Source organism: Cydia splendana, chromosome 26, assembly GCF_910591565.1.
Source record: "Cydia splendana chromosome 26, ilCydSple1.2, whole genome shotgun sequence".
NCBI classification, from domain to species: Eukaryota; Metazoa; Arthropoda; class Insecta; order Lepidoptera; family Tortricidae; genus Cydia; species Cydia splendana.
Window position 1 is genome coordinate 799,030 of NC_085985.1, and position 15,984 is coordinate 815,013.

Genomic DNA, 15,984 nt, shown 5'->3' on the forward strand with positions numbered 1-15,984 from the left:
ACAAGTTGGTGGGCGAGTCCGACTCGCATTTGGCCGTTTTTTTTTTTAATATTTGTAGCATCGCTTCCTAAAAATAGCTTTTGACCTATGTATGTACTGTGAATTCGCGCACACACGTAACGCTATCAACAAGCTCCCGTTAGGTATGCTAATAACGGCCGACCTTGACTGCTGCCCACTCGCTAAACTAGGGTGAACACTTAAAACATGACTTTTGAACACTTTGTCTGGCCATAGAGAAAAAAATACATAGAGTGCTCACTCCATACATCAGTTTTAGTACCAAGTCGACTATTATTTTCGTAGTCGACATCTAGCATCGAGTAGCGGCATTATCAGTACCTACTACTACTTGACAATAGATGTTCCGACGACCGAAAAGTCTAATGTTCAACAATTTTCAGCTAATATTATAACTGGATTAACCGGAACTCTATTTTCAACTCCTTCTGCTTTTAATATTCGTTGTAAATTGTTGTTCAATACAATTTTCGTGAGTCGCGACACTAGAGAATTCTAGTATCAAGTAGCGATACTGATAATTCCGCTACTCGATGCTAGATGTCGACTGCGAAAATAATAGTCGTTTTGGTATCAAAACTGATGTATGGAGTGAGCTATTCTTACTATATTTCTCTATGGTCTGGCCTAGTGGGTAGTGACCCTGCCTATGATATTTTATTACTTATTCTTTTTCTTTACATTGCAATTTGCATATATTATATTGTAACTATATTCCTTTACAAAAACAAAAGCCATCAACCATATGGTCCTTTTCATAGATAGCGTCACAATTATACGATCGAACAAACAAATCGGTCAAAACCCGACTATTTTTAATCACTGCTCCAGAATAAATAACATTAATAGGTATATGAATACAGTATACCTATTGGTTGATTCCCCACATCTCCGCGTCCGTGAACACACAGCCTTATGACAGCTAATCAGTGCACCGTATTTTAGCGCATGGGTATTATTTCGCGAATTCATGGCCTTGAGCGAAATTCAACTCCCGCGCACACGCGCCGTCCGTGAAATGTAGAGTCTGCAGAAACTATTTAAAAACTCAGGGCTTAAGTGACACAGGAACCAGCCGCTCCCATACAATCGAAGTTATTGCATGAAGCTTGGCATGAACATTTACGTAACATATCTATGTATATCTATGTCTAGTTCTAGTTTTCGTTGCTAAAATGTTAGGTATACTTAGGTACAAAGAATATAGAGCGATAGAAGTTTTACATGAAAAATGTATAGGACGTATAATAAAGTTTGTTGAATAAGTGACAAAATAAATTAAAAGTGGAAAATTTCACTGTCTCTAGTAAGGTCTTGGTAGCTCAGATGGCAGAGCACTAGTGGTCGTGGGTTCAAGTCCCACTTAAGACAGTGAATATTTCCATTTGTTTCTTTAAGCTTAACACATTCACTGCCCCCGACGCACATGTGAATCCACCGTCATACAAGTTTGTTCCTAGGCCACGCCCCCTGGCAGTGAATGCGTTAATAGTATCATTTGCAGTCGTTTCTGTTCTACTTGATATAAAATTAAATTAGAAAATATGTAGGAAAGGTAGGATAGTGAAGTTTTAGCTTGGACAGACTCTATGTACCTACCTAGTATGTACCTATCCATACCCAAAGAGAATATAACCAGCACTACGTTTTACCTATACCTACTTATTTATTAACGTTTCCTTATACAATCTAAAGGAAGTACGTAAATTGAACTAAAATATTACAAGAATCATACTTACGCGAATTTCATAAGGATGTTTTCATTCGTATTCACGTCATAGTTCCCGGTATACGAAGTTAAAAACATATTCACGGAAAACCCATCCAGATAACATTAATAGGAACTTTAACAAGAATAAACACATGATTAATCTGCACATATATTAATAATAATAAATAACCTAGTCGTTCACACCGGTGTTGCTCCAGCAGGCGTATTATGGATGGTTTTATCCACGTGATAAAATAACTGTCACTTTTTAACACCGTGGGATATTAGAAAGACAGAGTTTTAGACAAGAACGACCATCGAATCATATATATCCGTACTGGTCGTGTTCACGGTAATAACTTGATAAGTAATTTTCATCACACCTCTTTCACATTCTTATACTCTGTATCTTTAGGTATTTAAATAAAAGTAAACAAAATCTATCCTCAAATAGCTCCTTAAGCCAGTTGAGGCTAGATGAAAACATTACACGATCAAAATAATGTAGGTTAAAGTCAGGTCGTTCAGTGACTGATCCAGGTGGTTTAGTATTTGGTTGGATAACTAATAAATGTTATAACTACCAGATAATGTCCAAATTGTTTGTTTACTTTTATTTAAATACCTAAAGATACAGAGTATAGGTTACATCAACTGCTTTACTATCAGAACAAACACTAAAATGTCTAGAAAGCTTATTTGCAGTTTGATTTATAGTTTAAAGAATATTCTTAGATTCACCGCATTCAGAATTAGACAGCTTATTTATTTACCTTCAATAGTTTGCTTGTATCGTTAATGGCAGCCATTTCTTGTTTACTTAAATCAAGATGGCGGGTGATAAAACGCTTTCCGTATCCTGTGTGGCGTGAATCCTTTATTTTGTTAATATGTATAAATAAACATTACTTACAATGTTTAGTTAAATAAGTACCTAAACAAACGATAGACGCGTGATTTATAGTAAAAAAAAATATGGTTGTCTGTAAAGTCAGTTTACGGACGATAATTTTGCGTGATAACGTCATAAGAAAACATTTACATTACATAACGTTACCATGGAGATCTGTCCACAACGTTGGAGATCTGTCCACAACGTGGCACTTTTTCGTGCATGTTACCGGTGTTCATCGATTTATAAGACGTTATCACGTCAAAATGTGTGTTGACTCGATCGGTAGCAAATTTTGTTTAACCCTCGTGCCTTAAAACCCTCGCAACTTACAAAATCCGCTTTTTGAATCACTCGCTCTACACGTGGTTAGATTTTGATATTTCTCAATCTTGGGTATCAATTAGCACGAAGGGTTAAACAACAACTTGTCCCCTTGTAAAACAAATAACTACTTATTACATTTTTACTTTTTAAATTTAACGTCTTTACGCCGTCTTTGCCACCGACTCCCATTACCTAATGTAAAGATGAAAAAAAAAAACAATCGTGCTACTTGGCAACCGACATTGTCATATGTCAACTACTACAACTCGACTTTACATCGTAAACAACTAAAAATGAACTTTAACGTAATAGTCATTAGGCGTAATGAAATGCAACTGAAAAATTGTAAGCATTAGACATGTGGTTTGAGCAATTTTGAACCCTAAGTAAGTGATATAAGGAGTAAGTCAGCGGCAAAACTGTCCATCCATTGTCACTGATCGCGCGATTATATAATTTTTGGCGTGTTTTTTTTTCGCGTCCAATGACTTCATGAGCTGTCAAAGTTAAAAAAAAATCTATGTGAACTTCAGTGTACAGTCACCTGCAATAATATGTTACACAACGAAGACCGCAAAAATATCTGATGATCTTATTTCTTGAGCCATTAGAGCGTGTCACATATTTTTGCGGCCTTCGAAGAGTAACATATTTATTATTGCATGTGACTTTACGAGTAAAATCTTATACCTCTAAATGAGCAATTCTTGGATACATAAAATTTGCTATATGGGGGTTTTCGGGGGCGAAAATAATTGATCTAGCTAGGTCATATCTCAGGGAAAGCGCGCATTTTTGAGTTTTTATATGTTTTCCGAGCAAAACTCGGTCTCCCAGGGACTCTGACTATAATATGAGAATGTGTATTTATAATTAAACTACAATGTTACTTGCTGGGTTAAAATAATTTACAACAAAAACAATCATAAAATGCATAATCATAGTGGCTTAATACATTTAAAAAGTTTAACAGTTAAACGCGCATTAAAACTAATAATAGTTTTGCTTTCTTACATCTATTCTGTAAATAAAGTTTTTATGTTATCTAACCTGTTTGTAATGAAACTTTTTGTTTCGTTTATAAAAATAGCGTTAACTGGCTACAACGTGTCAAAAACTTCTCGGATGCCACTAAAAAGAAAATGCTTTTATTTTTTTAAGCGTTCTAATGGCGTGCAAGATGCCAGTGTCACTTGTATTTTATAAAATTGTTAATGTCTTGTTATTATTTTTGCTTGTATGTAAATTCAATATTAACGTGTAAAAGTGCCCTTGTGGCCTATTTGCTGAATAAATGTTGATATTTGATATTTGATAAAAATAAAATGTAAAAGAGGTTGTATACATAGTTTAATTTAATAAAAATAGTATTGCCGTAAAGAGTAAGAGTTAGATCAAGATAACTTATTTATACATCATCATTTCATAGAAGTTTGACGTTTAAAATAACACTTGCACTGCGTGTGCTATCAAAATCGTTGCAGACTTATCTTGGTCTAACTCTAGTACCTATTTTCAAATATTTCGTTTTAGTATATGTTACAGACATTCGGCCATCATGATGTTAATTAATTAACAACGAATTTATATTATATAGCGTAATGGGGTTCATGTCATGGTATAATAATATACTCCGCCTGGTACTCCATTCCCGTCTTTTCTAGGTCACCTAACTGACACGCGCCTACGTCATCATGCGACAGCGCTATATGATAATATGCGATAGCGCTATATATAGCGGCCATGTTGTTGTGACGTAGGCCCGTGTCACTCTGGGAATGGAAGACCATGTTTTATTAGACTATGGTTCATGTATTAGTAGTAGTAGTAGAGCTATTTATTCCAATAAATATTACATTTAGTTTACAAAACATGCAATGTTTTTTTTTATTAATAGATTTAGTATTTTATGAATAATATTTACTTACAACAAAAACAATCAGTTAAACGCGACTAGACTTTTCATAATTCATGCAGTTTAAATTTTATTGTTCCAACCATTTTAATAATTTAATTTTATAAGTAATTTAATAATTATGTAATTTATGTATTATATTTATTTATTACTATATTTAAGTAATTGTTGTTGAGATTTTCATTTGTGGACATAGGCCTCAGGGTAAAATGGGGTTCATAGGGTGTTTTATTTTACAAGTAGTTTTAATTTTAGTGTTTTTATTTCTAAAATTAAAAATATAGATACCATAGCTATTGTATTATAGGTATGTTTTGTATCTACAACACAAATCTTATGTATACTGAGCTTACTGTGGGACAAGATCGATCTGTGTAAAATGGTCTTCATATAAAAAAAACAACGGGTTGCACTCCGGGAGAGCCGGCAGAAGTGAAACTCAATGATATTGTAACCGTTTTTCGATCGGGTCACGTGTCCGTCTTACGAAGCGTCTTACGTCTTACGCTGTTGCGAGTTTAACATTTTTTCCCCATCACAAAAAGTGCACAGCGCCGCTAAAGAAGTTTTCACTTCAAAAAAGTTTCGAAGAGACATATATTCCAGGTATCTCTCGTGTCTACGGCTAACAATCCAACAGGCAAGGTCAAGATAGCGATCCGTAGGAACGTAAACATGCACTCCTGATGCACCTGTTGACGGATGCAATCCGCCCCCGCAGTCTACAACACACAGATATTTCACTTTCAAGTCACATAAACCTAGCCGCCGCCATACAATCGCAGTAAAATTAAGCTCTCATTTTAAGGCGACATTATTAAATTACATGAAAGTGGCATGAGGTCGTCCATTAATTACATCACACAAAATTTGGATTTTTATAACCCCTACTTGTCATACTTTTTAATAAGAAAAATGTCTTCTTAAGTGAATTTCGTTTAAAATAATTAAAATATTTTTTTTTGGAATATGTATAAAGGATAAATCCTAATATCCTTTGACCTAGGTAGGTACTTAATTTTTTTGTGCCGGATGCACTGAGATGCTAAAAACAAAACTTTTTTTTTTGTGGAAAATAAAATATTTTTTTACTAAAAACAACTTTAACTCGCTATTTGTACAGTTTTTTTTTAAATAATCGATCAAAAAAGATAAAAAATTTTTTTTCGAAACCAATGTCTGGGACTGGGAACGAAAGCGCGAGCATTGGCGGATTCGATAAAAAACTCCCTACGCATAACTTTGGGAACAAATTTAATAATTTAAGTTATTTTCACCACTTCAGGGCTTCGTCACTTTATTTAATATACCTATGACATTTATATCAGTTTAAATTTATTTACCGTTAAAAAATTGATTCTCATCGTTTTTCCCTGGACTATGGACCTTCCAAACGGTTGTGCACTGTAGTTTTCTATCTGTGTGTATAAATAGATCGCGTCGGAACGGTGCAGTTACATCACTAGAAACACTTGTCGGATTTAGATCTCAAACTATCTAGGAACAAGACAATTTTTAGATTACTGAGGTCACGGTTCCAAATCCCGGCTCATATCATAACATCATGAATTAGATCTTCTTCCTCGCGTTATCCCGGCATTTTGCCACGGCTCATGGGAGCCTGGGGTCCGCTTGACAACTAATCCCAAGAATTGACAGGTACTAGTTTTACGAAAGCGACTGCCATCTGACCTTCCAACCCAGAGGGGAAACTAGGCCTTATTGGGAATAGCCCGGTTTCCTCACGATGTTTTCCTTCACTGAAAAGCGACTGGTAAATATCAACTGATATTTCGTACATAAGTTCCGAAAAACTCATTGTTACGAGCCGGGGTTTGAACCCGCGACCTCCGGATTGAAAGGTGCACGCTCTTACCGCTAGGCCACCAGCGCGATGCAGCGCTTCCCAGTCATCATGAAATAGATATCAGATCGAAAATATAAAGCTTTTGACCATTGTGATATACCTATATTACCTATGGGGTTGTGCACAAATCACGCGAGGTGTTTTCGGCTACTTTTTGAGCCCCCCTCCCCCTTGGTGATATTTTGTGAGGTTTTTGGCTACCCCCCTCCCCCACACAACCTCACATGTATTTTTTTGAAATTTTTTCATTCGACCTAATTTTAAGATAAATATTAGTATTGTATATAGAAAATCTAGTTTATTTATCTATTTTCGTTATGAATGTGATGAGTTGATGACTGATGACTCGCTATTTTTAAGTGCGGAGTGAAGATTTATGTTTAACGAAACCGAGAAAAAGTATCTACTCATGTGAAAAATACACGTGAGGTCTCCTCATACCGCCCTCCCCCAACGTGATCTGTCGTGATTTTTTCGTGATCCTCCCCCTATCGAACCTCGCGTGATTTGTGCACAAGCCCTATGTAATAAACAAAAGGAACCTTATTTACTTCAGGCGCCGCGATAAACGCTAATAAAGATCTCTCTCAGACAACAATTTTATGTTTAAGCTGTTTGTTTACAGTTTATCTGCAACGATAACACTAACTACTATATATAATTAATATTGCGGATAACCTGTGACTTCTGATAAACCATGTTAATCCTATTTAGTTATATTATTTATATTTTATGTTTACTTTAAGTATCAATTAAAGTACCATGAGACTCAGACATATTATACCGGGTGTGGCCTGTAACATGAGCAAAAAATTAAACTGTAGGCTGTACTCCTCATACTGCCCAACATTTGTACAGCGACTTTTAAAAATAACTTGTGGTTTATTCTAAGCAAATTCTAAGACGCAATATATTGCGAATTTTGCTATGTTTAAGGCGTGACAAGCAACGTCAATCACAATGATATGACGTGGCGATGGCGTCCATTGAGGATAATATTTATTTTGTATGAAAAATAGGGAGTCTAAATACTTCATTATTTTTTTAAGTTGTTGTACAAAAGTGTCCCCGTTTGAGGAGTACAATCTATGTTTTAATTTGCTCGTGTTACAGGCCACACCCGGTATATAGCAGTCAAACAACTTTGTCAGTAGAAAAAGGTGCGAATTTTCTATGGGACGATAACCCTTTGCGCCATTTTTTTAAATTTGCTGCTTTTTTCTATTGACGGAAATGGCTTGACAGACTATATGTATATAACGGATGGTTGACGGATTATTTGCCTAATTTCGCAAGACATGTTTCGATCCAGCGTACTCTGCATTCCCGGCAGATGTCTATTTCTCAAGACAATCCTTTAAATTGTAAATCTAGGATTTTGACTGAAGAACTTTGTATCCCTGGTTAAGAAAATTAAAAAAATCCGGTCAAGTGTGAGTCGGACTCGCGTTCCAAGAGTTCCGTACATAACCCAATTTTTAAAAATATATATTTTTATGTGGAACGTGAATGAAATGTCTTTAAAAAACCCGTAGGGGTCGGGTCAAAACCTAAGTAATTAAGTCCGACTTACGCTTGACTGCAAATTTCTGATAGGTTTTCCTGTCACCTATAGGTAAAGAACTATATAACGTATTTTTTTTTAATTTTAGACCCCGTAGTTACGGAGATAAAGGGGGGGTATGGTCGGACAGACAGACAGACGCACGAGTGATCCTAGAAGGGTTCCGTTTTTCCTTTTGAGGTACGGAACCCTAAAAAACAACCCGGTTCTGAATAATCTAAATTGAAACTAACAACCCTAAATATATATCTAAAATAAAACAAGGAATATAAAAAAACCGGGCAAGTGCGAGTCGGACTCGCGCACGAAGGGTTCCGTACCATAATGCAAAAAAAAAACGAAAAAGAAAAGCAAAAAAAAAACGGTCACCCATCCAAGTACTGACCACTCCCGACGTTGCTTAACTTTGGTCAAAAATCACGTTTGTTGTATGGGAGCCCCATTTAAATCTTTATTGTATTCTGTTTTTAGTATTTGTTGTTATAGCGGCAACAGAAATACATCATCTGTGAAAATTTCAACTGTCTAGCTATCACGGTTCGTGAGATACAGCCTGGTGACAGACAGACGGACGGACGGACGGACGGACGGACGGACATCGAAGTCTTAGTAATAGGGTCCCGTTTTACCCTTTGGGTACGGAACCCTAACTACTGAAAGAGGCCTCCCCGCGCTACCCCCGGCGCAAAGGTGCCCATCACACTCGCTGCGTTACCGCGTTGAATTGCGAATTGAAACTGGTGCAAAGTTTATGTCAACACCAAGGCATAGGCATTGTGTAAACAATAAATGATATTTAATTTACGTTTTAATATTAAATTATTTATAAGTTCCACGTGTCTTGACCCGTGAGTTGCATTATATAATGATTTATAAAATATTTTAATTTATCCGACCCGACATACAACCGTCATAACAGCGATAACCCGGGGCAACCCGGGGACAGTACGTCATTCTTGGCAACATGTATGCAATTATTAATTTTTACAACAGATCCGCCTTTAGTATTTAAGAACTGGTTTATCAGAGTAGATAAAGCAATATGTGTGTGATATAATTGCTATTTACGATACAACTACGAAAAATAGGAATGCATATTCGCGGGTGTATCGTACTACATTTTAAGGTACATATGGCCCTTTAAATTTTCTACGTAGTGACGTAATGTGCTTATTGTAGCACCGGTGTCGTAATGTAGCACCAGACGTACTGTAAAATTAGTAATGAAGGCCACTTGTTTTCTTTTTAATTTGTTTAGAATTCGAAGAATATGGGTCACCATAGTTTTTCTATAATTTTTTTATTTACATTGCCTAAATTCTGTATTTTGACTTTCTCGATTGGTTACCGTGTAACATGGCCTTTACAATCTCAATTTTTTTTTAATCTGATGAAAGTACAAAAAAATGTTGCCAGCTCAACTCACCCATTCGCGCCAACATAAGTCTCCTTCGCCGTAATCCCATTAAAGTGAACACGATTCTCCACCTCACCATCCACCAAATAGTCAGTCATCACAAAATTCACTATTTCCCTATTTAAACGCCGTCTTAAATATTTAATGTCACTCAAATCTTTTTTTCCACTGGTATTACGTCCGTGCCTATGCGAGTGTTCCATCAAGCTTGTGTTTTGCAATTCGGAATTCGAATTTTGAATTTGAAATTGGAATTCGTCTTCGCTGTCGTCGCAGCTAGTGCTACCCAAAAGGAAGAGGATGAGAATCGGTATCCGGAACATTTTGCCGCGCGACAGGAGTTTTGTGAAACTCGATATCTTCTTGTCTTTGGGCGTTTTGAGCTCCATGGCCCTGGAAAGAAAAGAGAAAATTATGAACAGATGTATTAAGGTTTAGAAGAGTTCTCGATTAATTTGAAGGGTAAATGCAGTGGTTGAGTCAAACACAGAATAGAAGAAACCCTTGTGTGAACAAAACAATAAAAGGTACCTACTAACTACCCGGGTAGTTTCAGGTAGGTACTGTAGGTATTAACTTTAAAAATATACTTCTCGTGGCAAAGTGCTAACTTATAATAAACATTCCTCAATTGACTGAATCTTAACCCGATTCTAGCACATCCATTTTTAATTATTCTTGGGTAAGTAAATACCAGCTTCAAATATCACATTTCCTAGAACATCGTTGTAGGCCATCATATTTGATTTCTCTAAACATTTTTTCCGCGCCATTTGAAATTTAAGACAATGTCAACATACCAGATTTCTGGTATCTGGTATCGGTACGGCCTTATTAGTTTTGCTTGAGCGGCAAAAACTGCGCATGTTATGTTCGTTGGGATAAAAATAAACTTCGTGTGCCAGAGACAAATTGATGAATTTGTATTTTATCGGATTTGGCTAGACTAAGGAGGCATATTTAACCTCCTAAGTCCCAATGTCCTTTAAAAAGGAAAAAAATCAAATCGATTTTTGAACTATAATGGAATGAAAGACGGTTCCAAATTCAAAACTGCAAAATAATTCTAGGACTTAGGAGGTTAAAAATCTAAGTATGTACCTATAACAGTGATGCTTGGATATAAAAATGGGCCCTGGAGGCTGGAGGGAAAGTGCCTTAGAATTAAAACCTTAACTTAGCTCATTTTACTTAAAGGAAAATTTCTTTATTTAAAAAAATTAACGGAACAGCATTTACAGATTTTTTTAAATCGCTTATCTATATCGCCTGGGAATCGAACAGACTATAAATAAAAATAAACTTTTGCTATTTTATTCCACTATTCAATACAGTTCATGTTCATTTTAAAATTTCTCCAAGAAACATTAATTAGGTTTTACACTCGTCTGTCGTACAAAATATGCATAAAACCGAATATTAAGTTTTTTTTTTTAGTTTTTAGTCGGTTCGATTCCCGGAAAAAATCTTTAAATGCAGTTTTGTATCTTTAAAAAAATAAAAGAATGTTTCCTTTCTGTAAAATGAGCTAACTTAAAGTTTTAAGGCAAGAAGACCACTATTGGATTCGGTTAATACATGATAACACCTAGTTAGATAAATATCCTAGAACAGTATGATTTTACATAATATTAAACTATTAACAAATTCAGGACAAGGTTCGGAAACCGCGGACACCTCACAAACCACATAATCTGAAACCGACTCAATATTCGTAATCAGGCGGCTTAGCACGGTCGCGTTTTTATCCCTTGTCACCATGCCTGTCACGTTCTAACAAGTATGTAAGTGCGAAAGGGACGCGCATAGTGATAGTCGATAAAAATGGAACCGTGCTGAGCCCGCAGATATACTGGAGCGAAAACGGTCATATTACTTAAATATATTAAGAACGGGTCACTCACGTATTTTAAATCGAAAAACGCTCGACATGTTTCACTTCATTTCGACTTAAAATACGTGAGTGACCCGTTGTTAATATATTTAATATGTCTGTGTCTCTCTGTGGAAGGTTTGTTATCGAAAACGATACTCACAACTCTCTAGTTTTGTCCTATAATTGACTTAAAGAGCTAAGATCCCTGGCTCCAATTTCACCACGGTGACAGGTGCGACAATTGTAAAACATCACTGTTGCTGACGTCACAGGCATCCATGGGCTACGGTTACCGCTTACCATCGGGCGGGCCGTATTCCTGTTTGCCACCATCATTGTTTTATTAAAAAAAACAGATATTTCTCTTGCTAAGTTTATGACAATTGTCACAAAAACACTACAATTGTCACGAAATTCCGACATATAACTCATTACCTGTCAAGAATTACCTACAATTCTTCTAAATCTTGACAATTGTCAGAAACTTCGCAATAGAAATATCTGTTTTTTTCCGATATAATAAAGTTTTTTTTAATAAAACAATGATGGTGGCAAACAGGAATACGGCCCGCCCGATGGTAAGTGGTAACCGTTGCCCATGGATGCCTGTGACGTCAGCAACAGTGATTTTACAATTGTCGCACCTGTCACCGTGGTGAAATTGGGGCCAGGGCCATAAAAAATTGACATTATTCGTAAAAACTAAAACAAGGTTGAAACTTATGCTGGCGCCATTTGAAAAAAAAAAATACTTCAAGGAATATGGTTGCCAAGCTAGTCGAAATATATTAGGTACGCATTATGAAAAGGTAATACGATTTGTTAGATACTTATAAAATAACTGACATCAGACGGCGTAGCACGGTCGCGTTTATATCCCTTGTCACCATGCCTGTCACGTTCTAACAAGTATGTAAGTGCGAAAGGGACGCGCATAGTGATAGACGATAAAAATGGAACCGTGCTGCGCCCACAGGACATCACAATGCATCGACGTCCTCCTTTAAAAGAGTTACCCATTGCTAACTTTTTTTTTTTTGATGGCGCAAGAACATGACCTTGATTTTTCAGTTCTTTTTAGGGTTCCGTACCCAAAGGATAAAAACGGGACCCTATTACTAAGACTCCATTGTCCGTCTGTCTGTCTGTCACCAGGCTGTAACTCATGAACCGTGATAGCTAGACAGTTGAAATTTTCACAGATGATGTATATCTGTTGCCGCTATAACAACAAATACTAAAAAGAACGAAACCCTCGGTGAGTGAGTCCGACTCGCACTTGACTTTTTTTTTAATTTGACTTCATGTCGGCTATACAATTTAATGTATATACATATGTACATATTTATGTATATGAAGGCAGTCAATTGTGTATATATAGCGTTCTAGGAACATTCTATCGCGTGACAGTTTTCATAAAATTGTAACCGTTGAGATCTTAGAGGATATAACCAACGGAGACGCCATGTCTAAAATTTTCGGTGCAAAATAGTCTGCCGTTTTTTGCGGGGGAGGGGCACATCAAATGTATAGGTACGTCATGTCAGATAAACGTCAGTCCATACATATGGTTGACAAGTTGTTGACCATTGGCCGCCTATTTTCGACAGAGGGGAACGCCTGTTAATGGCGGCTCCATTGTTAATTACTCCGAGGTTGAGATCCACGTGACGCTATTTTTTTAATCGACCTTCATTCGTAGAATCCAATTGCATTAATTATCAGATAAATGAAATAATTGTTGTATGAAATGAAGAACATGATACATAAATCTTCAACCTACTTACCGACAGATAAGTTCCCGATATATTTAGCAATGTGACAGAGTCGCACCATAAGGGTTCCTTTTTAGGGTTCCGTACCTAAAGGGTAAAAACGGGGCCCTATTACTAAGACTCCGATGTCCGTCTGTCTGTCTGTCTGTCACCAGGCTGTATCTCATGTACCGTGATAGCCAGACAGTTGACATTTTCACAGATGATGTATTTATATTGCCGCCATAACACCAAATACTAAAAGATGGCGCTGTACTGCGTCATTTATTTTGCGGTCACTGAATTGTCAAACGTCAACTTTTGACAATCAGAGTTACTGCAAAATGTACGGAGCTGTACGGCGCCATCGTGTTTACCTGTCAAATTCGAAGCACGAAATTGTCAATGTATCTTTGCTATTAGGTAGAGTTAGACCAAGAAAAGTCTGTAGCGATTTTGATAGCCCACGCAGTGCAAGTGTTATTTACACGTCATAATTTAATAGAAGTTTGACGTTTACAATAACACTTGCACTGCGTGTGAGTCTTTAATTCTTTATTCTTCTTTCTTATTATAAATTCAAAATTGTCCTAAAAAAGAAACAGACATATTAGATTTTTAGATTTCATTGCTTGATGGCAAATGCTGTTTTTGTGATCCTTGTAAATACTAAAATATAATTAAATACACTCGCTAATCGTCGTCGTAGATTTAAGAGTTAGGCTCTTGTCGGTGTAGCTCTCTCCATTTGACTCTATCCAGGGCCGCCTAATATCGAAGGTAAAATCCCGCTTATCATTTTAATACAGTCCATCCTCATCCCACCTTTTTCATAGATCAAGTGCGTATGTACTCGCGTTTTCACAATAAATGTGTTCTGTGAATTGGCAGCGCCGCCGGCACTGAACTTGAACTTATTTATATGATAACGCGATCGATGCGCGTGAGCAAGGCCAATCATAAAGACGGGTTATTCTCGAATGTTTCTCAGCTCATACACCATCATACTGAATTTCTTCAGTCACGCATAATTATGAGAATTTTAATTAGGTGTTGAAATAAAATAAGAGTTAAACCAAGAAAAGTCTGCACTCTGCAGAGGTTTTGACAGCACGCGCAATGCCAGTGTTATTTATACGTCATAATTCCATAGAAATTTGACGTTTAAAATAACACCTGCACTGCGTGTGCTGTCAAAATCTCTGCAGACTTTTCTTGGTTTAACCATAGAGTAATATAAGTAAAGAAAGAGTGGTAACTCCATACATCAGTTTTCTTACCAAAACGTAGTCGTAGTCGACATCTAAATCTGGACATCGAGCTGACTGAAGGCCTGTCCAGACGGGAACAATTTTTCGCTAATCTGATTAAATTGTCCATGAAATCAGGCCGGGCGAACGCAAACTCCAATTTGGCTCGCCGAATTCAACCGCTGATTATGACCGATATTACCGATAAAATGGGGTGCGAACGCAAGAATACCAATTTGTGACGCTATAGTATTCGCGTTTGAGGCCTTTTTTAATGTAGAGCGCTCAAATTGTCTCGTGCGGGATTTCCATTGAGGAAGTTTCGAACAAACGCCGTAGACATTTTCGACAATATCGATAGCGTACAAAATAATCCACAAGACTTTTGCAAGCAGTCAACAGTGCTAGGGTTGAAATGGTCACCTACAAATAATACACTACAGTTTTCTTCAGAATTTGAAGACATCGAAAAGGTGACAAAACGCAATGGGGGTCCTATTTAACGTCTTATATGTCTATGTAAAATTTGTAATTTAACTGGTTGGTTGACGTAAATAAATGTGTTTTCTTTCTTTCTTTCAAATATCACCATAAATTTAAAACTGGTGAAAGTGGCCAAATTGGCGTTTGCGTCGCACCACCTGATTTGATCGAACAATTTAATCAGATTGGCGACAAATTGTTCCAGTCTGGACAGGCCTTCACTCAGCTCGATGTCCCGATGATTTAAATGGTGGCATACTGTTTTAAATGTCGGTAAATTTATTGTTAAACCTTATTATGTTAGCACTCGATCAAATTATAGGTTTAAATCGTCAGCCACTAATGGGTTATCAGTCTACATGCAGCAGTCACGGACATATAATAATAGATTCCGTTTTGGCGCGGCTGCAGTCAGGGTTTACTAGACATATCGGCGCCCTACTACAGATATATGTCTATTTTCAGCGCCGCCCTACTAAAGGTTTGCGAAGTGCGTAGTGGGAGAACTAAAAACCGATGTCGCTTGTCGCTACTACTATTAGTAAGTTCATGTTTTTTCGAGAAATTATAAATTAAATTATAAGTTACTTGCCTTCGCACGGGTTAACACATTATACACCTAAACCTTCCTTAAGAATCACTGTATCGATAGGTGCAAACCGCATGAAAATCTGTTCAGTAGTTTTTGAGTTATACCTGTTGACGTGTCTTGGTCGGCCTCACCTTAGCCTAGCAGTTTTTGCAGTCCAACCACATTTTTAACAAGCTTTTATTAGGTCGACCTGTATGTAACCAAAGAGAATTAAATCACTACGTTATGGAATCTAAGGTAACTAATTTAACCATCTTCCAAGGATCGTAGCGTCATGAAAATTGGCAGCTGTATGTAGTTCTGATGACAATACAA

At 36.8% G+C, this 15,984-nt stretch overlaps 1 protein-coding gene across 3 annotated transcripts in view; it reads right to left on the reverse strand.

The window, feature by feature from the left end:
• Window positions 1-15,984, reverse strand: part of LOC134803314 (uncharacterized) — an 81,342-nt gene that overhangs the window by 52,602 nt on the left and 12,756 nt on the right. For all 3 annotated transcript variants that reach the window (XM_063776096.1, XM_063776097.1, XM_063776098.1), the window contains exon 2: window positions 9,724-10,107. In XM_063776096.1, the coding sequence (XP_063632166.1) occupies window positions 9,724-10,103 (380 nt within the window). In that variant the 5' untranslated portion in view covers window positions 10,104-10,107. The remainder of the gene's footprint in view (window positions 1-9,723; window positions 10,108-15,984) is intronic.